Source organism: Chiloscyllium plagiosum, unplaced genomic scaffold, assembly GCF_037043375.1.
Source record: "Chiloscyllium plagiosum isolate Xiang-an unplaced genomic scaffold, Cpla_swu_hap1 HiC_scaffold_27, whole genome shotgun sequence".
Taxonomy (NCBI): Eukaryota; Metazoa; Chordata; class Chondrichthyes; order Orectolobiformes; family Hemiscylliidae; genus Chiloscyllium; species Chiloscyllium plagiosum.
In genome coordinates this window covers 20203209-20219157 of record NW_028270165.1, presented here as the reverse complement: position 1 = coordinate 20219157, position 15949 = coordinate 20203209, and the positions used below count along the sequence as shown (strand labels likewise).

At 47.0% G+C, this 15949-nt stretch overlaps 1 protein-coding gene across 1 annotated transcript; it reads left to right on the top strand.

Moving 5' to 3' along the window:
• The first annotated feature begins 1189 nt into the window (after positions 1-1189).
• LOC148143366 (uncharacterized) lies at positions 1190-14141 on the top strand. Its single transcript, XM_087975180.1, has 4 exons — positions 1190-1196; positions 2399-2666; positions 11001-11010; positions 13137-14141. Exons 1-4 carry the CDS (start codon positions 1190-1192, stop codon positions 14139-14141), a joined length of 1290 nt encoding a protein of 429 aa, XP_087831306.1.
• Positions 14142-15949: the final 1808 nt, after the last annotated feature.

The following is a 15949-nucleotide window of genomic DNA, read 5'->3' as shown; positions in this document are numbered from 1 at the left end:
TATGTTTCAATTGGATCACCTCTGAGTGTGGGCCTGTTAATCAGCATGAATCAGACCCTTTAGGATGAGATATAGCAGGGATTAGATTCAGCAAAGTGGGAATGGAGGGAGAGTGTGTGGATTGGAGATTTTCAGCTTCTCTGGAATAAGAGGAAATAAATATAAATTAGAATTGATCAGATGTGCTGAGGAATGGCAGATGGTGTTTAATTTAGAGAAATGTGTGGTTTGCATTTTGGTCAAGCAATCGATGCAGGACTGGCACAGTTAAGGGGAGTGTTGCAGAACAAAGAGACCATGTTGTGAAACTTTGAAAGGGGTGGAAAAGATTTATAAGGCTGATGTCAGAGTTGGAGGGTTTGAGCTACAGGGAGAGGCTGAATACCTCCGGTATATTTTCCCTGGAGTATCAGAGGCTGAAGGCTGACTTCACAGAAGTTTATAAGGGCATGGATAGGGTGAATACCCAAGGTCTTTTCCCCATGGTAGGGGGGGGGGGGTCCAGAACTAGAGGAGTTTAGGTTTAAGGTGAATGGAGAAAGGGACGTGAGGTGAAACTTTTTCACGAAGAGGTTGGCGGATGTTTGGAACCTGCTGCCTGGAGGAAAAATGACACAATTTAAAAGACATCTGGGTACATGAATAGCATGGGTTTAGAGGGATATGGGCCAAATGCTGGCAAGTGGAACGACATTAATTTAGGATCTCTGGCCGGCATCTGTCTAGGTTAGGGTGGATTAGCCATGTTAAATTGTTCTGTCAGGTTCAGGGATGTGCAGGTTAGGGTGGATTAGCCATGGTGTTTAGGGATGGGCAGGTTAAGTGCATTAGTAAGGGTTCAATGTAAAGCAATAGGGTTTGGGAAATGGGTGTGGGTGGGTTACCATTCGCAGGGTCGGTGTGGACTCCTTGGGCCGAATGACCTGCTTCCACACTCTGGGTATTCTCTGAAAGGAAGGAATTTTGCAAACTGCGTAGGGCAGTGCGATCCAGGCGGCCGCCATCCGGAGCAAGCGCAGTGCGGCACTGGTGACGTCACAACACGGAAGTGGCCATGTCCGTTTCAGAGTGAAACTCACTTCCTCCCTCTAAGCAACTCTTCATTCTGGAGGGGATCTGTTCACTTGTAGCAACTGGAGTGAACCCAGGGAGGGAGCAGATACTGCAAATTCAAGGTGAGGAGAGCCGGATGGAGGGTGGGAGGTGCTGTTTTCCCCAGCGTGCCAGAGACTGGGGGGGGCGGGTCAACCAGAAAGATTACTTATAAAATCGAGGGGCGGGGATAGAGTAAATAGACAAGGTGGTTTCCTTGGGATGGGGGAGTCCAGAACTGGAGGTTAATAAGTTTAGGCTGAGGACGGGGATGGGAGTGGTGAAGATTTTAGAGACCTAAGGGGTATTGTTTTCACGCAGAGGGTGGTGTGTGTATGGAATGAGGTGCCAGAGGAAGTGATGCAGGCTGGTACAATTGTAACATTGAAAAGGCATTTGGATGGTATATGAATAGGAAGGGTTCAGATGGATGTGGGCCAAGTGCTGGCAAATGTGACTACCTTAATTTAGAATGTCTGATCAGCACGGAAGAGTTTGCTCTAAGTATCTGTTTCTGTGCTGTATATCTCTGTGAATCTGACTTTCCACAAACATTTGCCACGTCTTTGTTTGGTTTCTCTCTGGTGTTGGTCTTAATACCTTGATGCCTCACTTTCTCCCCCGTTCCTGGGTACGTTAACCATTTTGTGTCTGGCTGTTCCTCAAGAAGCTGCTTTGCAGGTTCACCCTGAATTGAGGCACTTTTTAAAAAATTTCTTCCCAAAATCAGACCTGCTCACTCTCGGCACTATCCCAATATTGTGATAGATATTAACTCAGGTGGAGGTATCCAAAATTCAGAGGGATGTCAGTCCTGACGTTTTTGCTTTTCTGCCCTGTGAGATCCTGAATCAGCACCTTCAGGAGAATTAGAGTGGAGTGAGAACAGAGGGGGAGAGAGAGTGGGATAGTGCTTTCAATTTTGTGGAATAACAAAAGAAAAGAATATTCCACAGAGTAGAAATTCAGAACAACCAATTCTACCCTGGACTGACATTGATGTTTGTGATCTCTTTTTAGAATATTGGAGATCTGAAGACGGAAGTTTCAAAATCAACAGATGAAGGGCTCGTGCCTGAAATATTGACTCTCCTGCTCCTCAGATGCTGCCTGACTTGTGCTTTTCCAGCGCTGCACTTTCCGACACTGACTCTCCAGTGTCTGCAGTCCTCACTTTGACGTCAATGTCTGACAGTCACTCAGTCCATCTGGACCACAATGATTTTCAACTATGATTCTGTGAAAAGGAGCAAAGTATTTTCATTGTTGTTTCAGTACGTTTTCAGCAGCAGTGGGACTGGATGAGCTACTGTACTGTTGCAGTGGACTGTGGAGCCTGAAACAATAATACGGCTTGGAAAGAGGATATCACGGCGGGTAGAAGCTCTACACACTTGTGTGCGGCTGAAGCTTCGGCCATGGAGAAACCCGGGGAATCCTGCCCTGTGGAGAAACTGTGGAGGTGTGGCGACTGCGGGAAAGGTTTCTGTGTCCCCTCTGCCTTGGAGACCCATCGGTGCATCCACACAGGCCTCCACCCTTCAGATCCACCAACAAGTCCACACGGGGGAGAGGCCCTTTAGCTGTCCTGAGTGCGGGAAGGGCTTCAGCCATTCCTCCAATCTGACACACCAGTGGGTCCACACGGGGAGAGGCCCTTCCCCTGCCCCGAGTGCAGGAAGGCCTTCAGCAATTCTTCCCATCTGCTGAGGCACTGGCGGATCCACAATGTTGAGAGGCCATTTGCCAGCCCCTAGTGTGGGTGGAGGTTTTTGTTGACCTGCAACTTGCGGGGGCACCAGTGCTCCCAACCAATCGGATTACACCGGTGAAGCTGTTGTGGGTCACCCCCAGGACTGAAACTCCCGCCTGTTCTGGCAGTGGAGAGTCAGTGAGCTATTTTTGTTTCCTGCTGGACTTCCCTCCGTCCAACTTTGCTTCCAGTGGGAGCTGCGGCATGTTGAGCCCAGAAGGTACTCTTTTTTTTTTTTTCTGTCCAGTTAAAGAATTGTTGGCTTTTTCTGGGAATGAGTCGCAGTCTGTAAGAAGTAGTTGAATGCATCGGGACAACCATTCACATTCAGCAGTGACTTTGAAATTAGATATACGGTTATGTGCGTGTGAACGACTCATCGTCCAAAAATTGCACAAAAGCTTGGAAATCAATTGTTGGAAACTGGTTGAATTGGTAATTTCTTTATTTTCTTTTTTAATTTACCCCTTAAGTCTCTGTCTGTGAGATGGTGGGGGCATGATCATTGCTATTAATTAAATTATCTTGTTTAAATTTGCCTGAGTAAAGTTGCAGTATTTATAATTGTTAATTTTTATTTAAATTATAGTTTTGGTGTGCAAAATCTGTTCTTCAAGTCTGACTAGGAAGAGCTGAGAAATTCTGAGGGACATTGTTTTAATTTAATTGTGCTGTGAATCTGGTGATAATGACAATCGTTTGTATTGGCTTGCTTACCCTTGCCTTCACCCTAACTACTCACTGTGGTAGTGAGTTCCACAGTCTCACCACAATCTTGAAGTTTCTCATGAAATCCTCAGTACAGACTTGGAAAGGAAAATGTTGACGAGCAGAATATAAGGTACTATCTGCAAAAAGCCAGGAAGAATTCGGCAAAGTAAAACTTTGACAATGAAGAGACAAATAAGGAACTTTGACAACAATGCAGAGATCACAAGTCAGTGTTCAAGGTAACAGTCATGACAAAAAAATGTACTCTATAGACATTGGATATTGTAATTAGGCAAATGTCGAGATGCTGTCGTTGGTTAAATCCAATAAGGTAAGACAAATAAAATAACCAGAACTACTAATCGTAATTGGATGTGGATTTCCCTACGGAGAAAGTGAGGACTGCAGATGCTGGAGTACCAGAGTTGAAAAATGTCATGCTGGAAAAACACAGCAGTCCAGGCAGCATCCGAGGAGCAGGAGAAGGGCTTAAGCCTGAAACGTTGATTCTCCTGCTCCTTGGATGCTGCCTGGCCTGCTGTGATTTTCCAGCATGACATTTATCGACTGTGGATTTCCCTAAGACAAGTGTATACTGTTGATTTGGTATAGGTAAGCTGCTCTTAAAATAATTGAACAGTATATCAAACAGATGTACTTGATCATCTGGGGGGTTTGTTGCCAACTTATGGAAGTGGCTCTGCAGGCTTGAATAAAAGCAGTGTACGAAAAGTGTCCACGTATCATCTGGTAAGTTACAGGCTCCAGGCAGTTCTAGAATCCCGACCAGCGTGCAATAGGCCGTTCAGCCCATCAAGTTGACACTGACCATCCATTCCAACTACCCTAATCTGGTAACCCTTCATTTCCCATGGCCAATCCACCCTAATCCGGATATCATTTGGACTGTGGGAGGAAGCCCACACAGACACAGGGAGAATGTGCAAACACCACACAAACAGTTGGCTGAGGGTGGAATCAAACCTGGGGCCCTGATGCTGTGAGGCAGCAGTGCTAACCATTGAGCCACCACCCTGTGCAGCTCTGAGGGAGTGAATTTCAAAGACTCGGGAACCTTTGAGAGAAAAGCAAAACTTTTCCATCTTAAATGAGAGGCCACTTATTTGTTAACTGTGTCCACTCATTTCTAGTCTCTGCCACAAAGGGATTCATACATTCACATTAAGTCCTCTCAGGATGTTATACATCTCCATCAGATCATCTAATTCTTCGAAGCTCAAACTGATACAAGCCTAGCCCAATATCCCCTTGACCCCGATAAGCTAAGTAATGCAGCGAACCTTGACCTCACTGACATGACACAGGATGCCTTCAATCCAAGTTGACCTTTACCTTCTAACATCTTGACCCCAGGCCAGCATGTGGTCAGCTACAACTCAGCTCTTACGGAACAGATTAACTGACCAGACAGCGGTGAGGTGGACACTGCATCCCCAGAGAAACCAACTCGAGTGTGAAAGTTGTTCAGCTCACATTCGGATTGTTGCAGGGACAATATCTCCTGTCACTTAAAAGTCTTTGATCCCAATAAAGTTCTGGTTCTGTTGCACTTTGTGTGTTTTATCAATCTGTGTTTCACTCGATTTTCTGTTCCTGTCATTCCCATTAGGAAGTGTGAATTCAGTACCAGATAATAGTCTCACTTCTGAATTATCATTGAGGATTGGTGTAGAACATACCAAGTGTCGGTCAGAATGGAAGGAGCTGTACTCTTTATTTAACCCTCTGCTGTCTCCGTCCTGGGAGTGTTTGAATGGGAACGTTAGAGGGAGTTTTACTCTGTATCTAACCCAATGATGTGTTTTTCTTGGCACTGTTTGTTTGGGACAGTGTCATGGTTGCTTCACTTTCAACTGAAAAGAGCAGAGGAGGCTGTATTCTGATGCTGTCCCTGTCCTGGGAGTTTTAGATTGGACAGAGTGCTGATGGAGAGAGCTGTCCTATCTGTCCTGAAGACCTCTGTAATTGCAATGAATGCAGACTTGGCTGTGGGAGTGGAGGGTACTTTTACTTGAACACACCCGTCTTGGGCTTTGCTCTGCTGATCAAGACCATCTCAGACACCTTCAATCTCTTTTCCAACCAACCACAGGATGGTTAAGGATGGGTAAAAATGCTGGCATTGCCAGCGATGCCTGCACCCCAAGAACGAATAAATACTTTTTGTTTAAAAGTTACACTTATATTCCAAACCCTCTGCTTACTTACATCTGAAAATTCATATTTGATTGCAATATCATTTTAAAACATAGGAATGTGGCAACCGTAGAAATATAACGAGCAACAAATTGAGCAGGTAACAGGTAATGAGCAGGATGGTAATTTGGACCAGAATGCTGAGTCAGCCTGACCCATGGCTGAGAGAGTTCACCCAGATGTTGCAGTTACAACTTCCCCAAAAATATGTCCCTGATGTAAGATCATTCAATGACTTGAAGAGCTAACTGTTTTTATCTCCATAGCTGCTGCCAGACTTGCTGAGTAATTCCAGCCCTTCTGCTTTACCCTTTTATGGGATTTGAGCTTCCCTAAGTCAGTGTAATGAAGAACTGCGGATACTGGAGATCTGAAATACACAAAGGCAGAAATTGCTGGAGAAACTCAGCAGGACTAGCAGCACGTGTTGAGAAAGAATCAGAGTTAGCATTTCGAGTGCATTTTGACCCTTCTTCACAGCTGTTCTGGACTTAGGGCAGGATATTGACTCAGTTTCTTTCTCACTCTCCAACAGTGTTGCCTGACTGGCTGAGTTTCTCCAGCAATTTCTGTTTTTGACTCTTTCACAACGGTGATGTTTGTTGCCCATCCTTAATTGCAAGGTGTCTTGCTTGCGCCATTTCAGAGGGCAGTTTAAGAGTCATCCACATTGCTGTGGGTCTGCAATCACATGTAAGCCAGACCACGTAAAGATGGCAGTTTCCTTCCTGAAAGGACATGTTTTTTTATGATAATTGACATCAGTGCCGTCGACACCATGCTGAGACTAACTTTGTGTTCCACATTTATTAGTTGGTTTATTCAAATTTCACCACTTGCTGTGATGGGATTTGATCCCATGTCCCTGGATTACTCACCCAGTGACATTACGACTACGCTGCTGTTTCCTGTACTTTACTATTTTGTGTTTACTGTTTCTGTCTTTGGCCTCTGATGTTTGGGAAATGAACCTGTTTAAAGAGCTGCCCTAAACCTGCCCCTTTGACCAAGTCTTTCGTCACCTGTCGTAATCTGTGCTCCGGTATTGTAATTTTAGAAAATAATTCTTCTTATTTTCACATGAAGCACTTTGAGGCAGTTGACTATACCACAGATGTTATTTGAATGCAGCTTGTATCCCTATCTTAACATCTGGAACTAGGGAGTCATATGTTAAAAGTGTGAGGTTGCACATTTTAAGACAGAAATGAGGATTTCTTTACTCTCTTTAAGGTTGTGTGTCTTCCACAAAAGGCAGCGGATTCAGTATCTTTAAGGCAGAGGTAGATAGGTTCTTGCTAACCAAGTGGGTGACAGATTGTCGGGGATGTGGAGGAATGTAGAGCTGAGGTTGTATTCAGATCAGCCATGATCTTATTGAATGTTGCAGCAGGCTCGAAGGGCCGAGTGGCCTACTCCTGTCCCTTTGTCTGTGTCTCCCCTCTTATATCTTTGAACTGTGTCATTCCTTTCCAATATTGCCTCTTGTAGACGGTTAATTGAATACCAAATGACCTTATATTGGGAGTGGGCACATTGTAGCAATTGCTGTGTTTCTTATATCAATTTTGTTCCTTCTTACTCAGTGTTGCTGAAAATCTTCAAACTAAAAAGTTCCTGTTACTATCGCATCAATGGAAGTGTTGGTTTGGATGTAACGTTGTTGAATTAGCCATTCCCATCTTTTCCAGACTTCCACATTTAAAGCCCTCTAGTCTGGTTTCCACCCCTGAAACAGTTCTTATCAAGGTCATGTTTGACATTCTTTGCAGTGGTGACAGAGGTAAACATTCCCTGGGTTCAAAACCTACTGAAACAGATGGTGGAATGTAAATTCAATATAAATCTGGAATGAAGAGTCTAATTACAAAACTGTTGCGGATTGTTGTAAAAATGGGCGGCACGGTGGCTCAGTGGTTCACCTCGGGAGACTGTCTGTCTGTGTGGAGTTTGCACATTCTCCCTGTGCCTGTGTGGGTTACCTCCGGGTGCTTCGGTTTCCTCCCACAGTCCAAAGATGTGCAGGTTAGGTGAATTATCCATGCTACATTTCCCATAGTGTTAGGTGCATTAGTCAGAGGGAATTGGGTTTAGGTAGGTTACTTTTCGGAGGGTCGGTGTGGACTGGTTGGGCCGAAGGGCCGGTTTCCACACTGTAAAGAATCTGTAAGGAATCTAATCTAATCTTTTAAAAAAAAACTCACCTGGTTTTCTGCTGTCTGAACCTGGTCTGGCCTACATGTGATTCCAAACCCACTGTAAGCTGGTTGAGTCTTCATTGCCCTTATGGTCAATTGTTAAAACTCACCCTTTTTGACCAGGATGTTGCTGGAATGATTTATAGACTGGATAGGCTGGGATGTTTTTTCACTGGAGTGTAGGAGGTAGAGGGGCCACCTTATGGAGGTTTATAAAGTCATGAGGGGCAAAGATAAGGTGAATAGCAAATGTCTTTTTTCTAAGGGAAGGGGAGTTCAAAACTAGGGCATATATTTTTAAAGTGAGAGGAAAAAGACTGAAAAAGGACTGGAGGAGCAACTGTTTTTACACAGAGGGAGGTTTGTGTGTGAAGTGAACTGTTAGAGGAAGTGCTGAATGTTTAAAAGTCATAGAGCCAAAGCGATGAACAGCACAGAAACAGACCCTTTGGTCCAACTCTCCATGCTGACCAGATATCCCAACCCAATCTAGTTCCACCTGCCAGCACCCAGCTCATATCCCTCCAAACCCTTCCTATTCATATACCTATCCAGATGGCTTTTAATGGCTGCAATTGTACTATCCTCCACCACTCCCTCTGGCAACTCAACACGTACCACCCTCTGTGTGAAAAGGTTGCCCCTTCGGTCTCCTGTAAATCTCAACCCCCACCACCCCCCCCCCCCTTAACCCTAAACATATGCCCTATAGTTCTGGACTCCCCCAACCCATCGTGCGATCTGGGTGCGACATCTGTCACCCCATTGATTTTCAGGGTTGATTTGGCTGATCTGGCTGGGTAGGTGGTTTTCCCCCTTCCCTCACAGTTCCATGTGCGTCCCTCCTGAAGCTCAACGCTCGGTCGCGGAGGATGACCCCCTAGAAGAGAATTGCTCCGCCGGTCTAGGGTATATGATGTAGCTACACTCCCCTGCTCGGCCAAATCTCCATTTGGATAGGTACATGAATAGGAAAGGTTTGAAGGGATATGAGCCAAACACAGGCAGGGGGACTAGTTTAGTTTGGGAACAGGGTCAGCATGGACTAGTTGGACCGAAGGGTCTGTTTCCATGCTGTATGATTCTATGACCAAGATAGTGATCTTATGTTTTATGGTGCTCCTTAGGATTGTTTGTTCTATGAAAGGTGATACAGTGTATAGATAGAAATGCTCCAAGCAGGTACCACCCCCTCACCTCAATCCAGAGCCCCAACTAGTCCTTCCAGCTGAGACAGAGGTTAACCTGCACCTCTTCCAACCTAGTTTACAATATCAGATGCGCCTGATGTGGTCTTTTTTACATCGGGGAGACAAAACATAAACTGAGGGAAAGTTCACCAACCATCTCAGCCGGGCCGACAGGACCTCCCAGATCCGCCAATTTTAATTCCCTTTCCAACATGACCATCCTCGGCCTCCTCTATTGCCATGACAAACCACACCTCAACTTCCGCTTAAGCAGCCTTCAGCCTGGAGGACTCACCATTGAGTTCTCCAATTTCAAATACCGACCCTCTCTTCCCCTCCCCCCAACCCCCCGCCGGCCACCAACCGGATTCGTTTCTCCAACTGGCCAACCACGTCAAACCCTCTACCTGTCTACACCAATCCCCACTCCGCCACCCTGCCCCCACAACCCCCTTTATCTGCAGCTCCCCCGACACCCACCCCCAAACCTGAGGAAGAGTTACACCAGAAACGTCGACTTCTCCCCCTCCTGCTGCTGCCTGGCTCGCTGTGTTCTTTCAGCCTCCTGCCTGTCCACTTTGAGTCAGAAGCTGGAATGAAGTCGAGGTCGGTCCGAGTTTTGTTATCGGCAGATTCCGGGACAGCGTTACCGGAGACCGAGGTTGCGGGTGAGTACTGGGGCGGTCGCGATGGCCTGGGTACCGACCTCACATTGGACTGGAGAGGCCCGGTGCTGGATAGAGTCTCCACGTGGAGAAAGTGAGGACTGCAGATCAGAGCTGAAAATGTGATGCTGGAAAGGAGCAGCAGGTCAGGCAGCATCCAAGGAGCAGGAGAATCGACGTTTCGGGGATGAGCCCTGAAGAAGCCACATTTTCAGCTCGAGTCTCCACGTGGGCGACACGGCAGTGTGGGCGGGGCCTGGGGTAGAACGCAGCGTGGGGGCGGCGCCTGGGAGACGGTGGCAGCGTGGGGGCGGGGCCTGGAGGAGGAGGCGGCAACATGAAGGTGGCTGAAAATGTGTTGCTGGAAAAGCGCAGCAGGTCAGGCAGCATCCAAGGAGCAGGACAACCAACCTTTCGGGCATGAGCCCTTTTTCAGGAATGAGGAAAGTGTGTCCAGCAGGCTAAGATAAAAGGCAGGGAGGAGTGACTTGGGGGAGGGGCGTTGAAAATGCGATAGGTGGAAGGAGGTCAGGGTGAGGGTGATAGGCTGGAATGGGGGTGGGGGCGGAGAGGTCAGGAAGAAGATTGCAGGTTAGGAAGGCGGTGCTGAGTTCGAGGGATTTGACTGAGACAAGGTGGGTGGAAGGGAAATGAGGAAACTGGAGAAATCTGAGTTCATCCCTTGTGGTTGGAGGGTTCCTTGGCAGAAGATGAGGCGCTCTTCCTCTAACCGTCATGTTGCTATGGTCTGGCGATGGAGGAGTCCAAGGATCTGCATGTTCTTGGTGGAGTGGGAGTTGAAGTGTTGAGCCACGGGGTGGTTGGGTTGGTTGGTCCGGGTGTCCCAGAGGTGTTCTCTGAAACGTTCCGCAAGTAGACAGCCTGTCTCCCCAATTGGGTGCAGCGTATGCAATAAATGATGTGTGTGGAAGTGCAGGTGAATTTGTGGCGGATATGGAAGGATACCTTGGGGCCTTGGAGGGAAGTAAGGGGGGAGGTGTGGGCGCAAGTTTTGCATTTCTTGCGGTTGCAGGGGAAGGTGTCGGGAGTGGAGGTTGGGTTCGTGGGGGGTGTGGACCTGACGAGTGAGTCACGGAGGGAGTGGTCTTTTCGGAATGCTGATAGGGGAGGGGAGGGAAATATATCCCTGGTGGTCTTTGAAGAAGACATGGAGGTGGCACCTGGTATGGAATACAGTGTGGGGGCGGGGCCTGGAGGAAGTGGTGACGGTGCCTGGTATGGAATACAGCGTGGGGGCGGGGCCTGGAGGAGGAGGCAACATGCAGGTGGCACCTGGTAAGAAATACAGCGTGGGGGTGAGGGTGTATGTGCAGGTCAGGTGCATTGGTCAGGGGGTAAATGTTGGGTAATATGTCTAGGTGGGTTACTCTTCCGGACTCGGTGTGGACTTGTTGGGCTGCAGGGCCTGTTTCCATACGGTACTGACTTTATGAGCTTCTTTTCTGCCAACCCTAGGGAAAAGACACCTTATCTATACTCTTACAATTTTCTAAACCTCTACAACGTCACCTCTCAACTTTCTAGGCTCCAGCGGAAAAACGTTCTAGCCTATCTCGCCTCTCCTTATAATTCAAACCCTCCATTCCTGGTAATGTTCTGGTAAAGTAAGGAATAGGGAATTGTATCGAATCATGTAAATGTACTGTCTGAAAAAAATTGGTTGTGTTCTTGCCTGAGATGATGACAATATCTGATATAAGTAATTACAAATCCAATTATTTTGGTCACAAAATTGAACAATCATTGTGTAACAAAAGGATCTTTGCCCTGAGGCATTGGTGCTTCCAAGCTGACCATCAAAAGTTCAGTTTGTCCCTGCATTCTTTCCTGGTTGTGTTTTTGTGCATTTTGAAAAAAATTCCCAATCCTCTGAGTAGCGGAGTTGGGCAGTTATGTTGTGGATGTATAGGACATTGGTTAGGCCACTTTTGGAATATTGTGTGCAATTCTGGTCTCCCTCCTATCGGAAGGATGTTGTGAAACCTGAAAGGGTTCAGAAAATATTTACAAGGAGGTTGCCAGGGTTTGAGCTGAATAGGCTGGGGTTGTTTACCCAAGGGTAAGGTTTACCCAAGGGAGGCTGAGGTGTGACCTTATACACATTTATAAAATCATGAGGGGCATAGATAGGGTATGATAGATGACAAGGTAGGGAATTGGGGGAGTCCAGAATTAGAGGATAATAGGGTTAGAGTGAGGATAGGGGAGATTTAAAGGGGACCCATCGTGCAACTTTTTCATGCAGAAGGTGGTGCGTGCAAGGAATGAGCTGCCAGAGGAAGTGGTGGAGGCTGGTGTGATTACAACATTTTAAAAGGCATCTGAATGGTTATATGAATAGGACGGGTTTAGAGGGATATGAGTCAAGTGCTATCAAATGGGACTAGATTAGTTTAGGATATCTGGTCAGCATGGACGAGTTGGACCAAAGGACCTGTTTCTGTGCTGTATATCCCTATGACTCTAGCTTGCCACTAATATTTACTCCGTCTGTATGTTCAGTTTTTCTCTGGTGTTGGTGCCAATGCCTTGATGTCTCATTTCTTCCTCACCACCTCCCCGGACATTAACCATTTTGTGTCTGGTTATTTCTCCAGAAGCTGTAGGTTCATCCTGAATTGACACTTTTTGCTTCCCAAATCAGACCTGCTCACTCTCAGCAGTATCCCAACATCGTGAAAGATAAAACTCGAGAAAAAGAGAGAGAGAGAGAGAGAGAGAGATGGTGCTTTCAATTTTGTGGAAAAAGAAAAGAATGTTCTGCAGAGAGTAGAGTTGCTTGTTCTGAATTTCTACCCTGGACTGATAGTGATGATTTTTGTAATTTCTTTTAAGAGTATTTGAAGATCTGAAGACAGAAGTTTCAAAATCAACAGATCAAGGGCTTATGCCCAAAACATCAACTCTACTGCTCCTCGGATGCTGCCTGACCTGCTGTGCTTTTTCCAGCATCGCACTTTTCAACTCTGACTCTTCAGCATTTGCAGTCCTCACTTTCATGTCAATGACTGACAGTCACTCAATTCATCAGGACTGCAACAATTTTCTACTATGATTCTGTGAGAAGGAACCAAGCTTTTTCGTTCCTGTTTCAATACGTTTTCAGCATCAGTGGGACGAGATGAGAGACCCTATTATTGCATCGCTCTGAGTGTGGAGCCTGAAAACGTTATACGGCCTTGGAAGAGGAATTCACGCCGAGGAAGAGCTGTACGTGCTTTTGTGTGCGGATGAAGCTTCGGTCATGGAGAAACCCAAGGAATCCCGCCCTGTGGAGAAACCGTGGAAGTGTGACAACTGTGGGAAAGACTTCCATTTCCCGTCTGACCTAGACACTCATCGGCGCAGTCACACCGGGGAGAGGCCGTTCTCCTGTCATGAGTGCGGAAAAGGCTTTAGCAATTACTCCCACCTGCTGAGGCACCGGCAGGTCCACACAGGGGAGAGACCCTACAGCTGCCCCGACTGTGGGAAGACCTTTAGCAGTTCCTCCCACCTGCAAAGGCACCAGCTGGTCCACACAGCTGAAAAGCCATTCACTTGCCCTGAGTGCAGGAAGGCCTTCAGCTATTCCTCTGCCTTCCTGACCCACCACCCGGTCCACACGGGGGAGAAACCCTTCAGCTGCCCTGAATACGGGAAGACATTCAGCAATTCCTCCAACCAGCTGAGGCACCTGCGGGTCCACACGGGGGAGAAACCCTTCAGCTGCCCTGAATGCGGGAAGACATTCAGCAATTCCTCCGCCCGGCTGAGGCACCACCGGGTCCACACAGGGGAGAGGCCCTTCAGCTGCCCCGAGTGCGGGAAGGGCTTCAGCAATTCCTCCGCCCGGCTGAGGCACCACCGGGTCCACACGGGGGAGAGGCCTTTCAGCTGCCCCGAGTGCGGGAATGCCTTCAGTAATAGCTCTCACCTGCAGAGGCACCAGCGAGTCCACACTGGAGATAAGCCGTTTGCCTGCCCAGAGTGCGGGAAGACTTTCAGCAGTTCCTCCCACCTGAAGAGGCACCAGGGGGTCCACACAGGGGAGAAGCCCTTCACTTGCCCCAAGTGCAGGAAGGCCTTCAAGGATACCTCTGCCTGGCTGAGGCACCAGCAGGTCCACACCGGGGAGAGGGCATTTTCCTGCCCCGAGTGTGGGAAGGGCTTTACCCAGACATCCCACCTACTGGCCCATCAGCGGGTCCACACAGGGGAGAGGCCCTTCCCCTGCCCCAAGTGCGGGAAAGCCTTCAGCAATTCCTCCAACCTGCTGAGGCACCAGCGGATCCACACTGGGGACAGGCCATAGTCCTGTCCCTAGTGTGTGCAGAGGTTCTCATCATCCTGCAACTTGTGGAAGCACCAGTGCTCTCAACAATCTGATTCTGCCGGTGACACTGCTGTGGGTCACTCCCAGGACTGAACCCTTCCCATTCTGACACTGACTGCAGTGGGAGAGTCAGCGTGCCCCCACCCCCAACTTTGCTTCCAGTGGGCATTGCTGCTCATTGTGCCCGGGAGTGTTCTTTCTAGTTTTTTCTGCCCACATAAAGATTTGTTGGCTCTTTCTGGGAACGAGTCGACAATAAATAGCTAAATACTTTGGGGTGTCCATTCGTATTCAGCAGTGACTTTGAATTTAGATTTACAGTTACGTGCCTGTGAACAATCCATTGTCTAAGGATTGCACAAATGCTTGGCAATCCATTTTTGAATTGGGAATTTTAAAATTTTCTTTCTTCAGTCTCTGTTTCTGAGATGGTGGGGAAATGATCATTGCTATTAATTAGATTATCGTGCTTAACTTTGCCCTAGCAAAGTTTCAGTATTTATAATTGTTGGTTTTTGTTTAAATTATAATTTTGGTGTGCAAGATCTGTTCATCAAGTCTGGTTAGGAACAGTTGAGAAATTTTGAGGGACTTTGCATGTTTTAATTTCATTGTGTTGTGAATCTGGTGACAGTGACACTCATTTGTATTGGCTGGCTTACCCTTGGTTGTAATGCTTTTCATGCCAACCTGTTGCGATGGTAGTGAGTTCCACAGTCTCACCACATTCTGAGGTTTCTCATGAAATCCTCAGTATAGACCTGGAAAGGGAAAACGTTGACCAGAGCAGAAGATCGGGTGCTAACTGTAAAAAGCCAGGAACACATTCGACTAAAGTAAAACCTTGACAATGTATGGACAAATGAGGAACTTTGAGAGCAATAAGGAGGTCACAAGTCAGTATTCAAGGTAACGGTCACGACAAAAAGAAAAATACTGTTCGAACATTGGATTTTGTAGTTGGTTGAATACAATAAGGTAAGGCAGATGAAATAACCAGAACCACTAATTGTAACTGGATAACGATAACCATAAAACAACTGTATACTATTGATTTGGTATATGTAAACTGCTCTTAAAATAACAACAGTATATAAAACGGATGTATTTTAGTATTTGGGGAGTTTATTGCCATCTTGTGGAAATGGCTCTGCAGGCTTGAATAAAAGCAGTGTAAGAAAAGTGTCCACGTGTCATCTGGTCAGTTACAGGTTCCAGGCGGTTCTAGAATCCTTAGTGTGCAAGCAGGCCATTCATCCCATTGCATCAGCACTGACTATCCCATCCAGACCCACTCTGCTATCCTATCCCGGAACTGTGCATTTCCCATGGCCAATCCACCCTCACCTTCACATCTTGTGGGAGGAGGCCAGAGCACCAGAGGAAACCCAGGCAGACACAGGGGCAGAATGTGCAAACTCCACGCAGACAGTTGGTCCGAGGGTAGAACCACACTAGGGTCACTGATGCCGTGAGGCAGCAGTGCTAACCACTGTATCACCACTCCATGTTTCCCTAAAAAAAAATGAATTTCAAAGATTCGGGAATCTTTGAGAGAAAAACAAAACTCTCTTATCTTAAATGAGAGGCTAGTGTCTGGCTAGAAATGAGTGGACATAACAATGTGAATGTAAAGTCCTCTTCAGATGTCATACACCTCCATCAGATCATCTGGTTCTTCTAAGCTTGAACTGATACAAGCCCAGTCTGACATTCCCTTGTCCCTGATTATTATAAGTTGAGTAAATCAGCAACACCCGACCTCACTAGCATGACACAAGATCCCC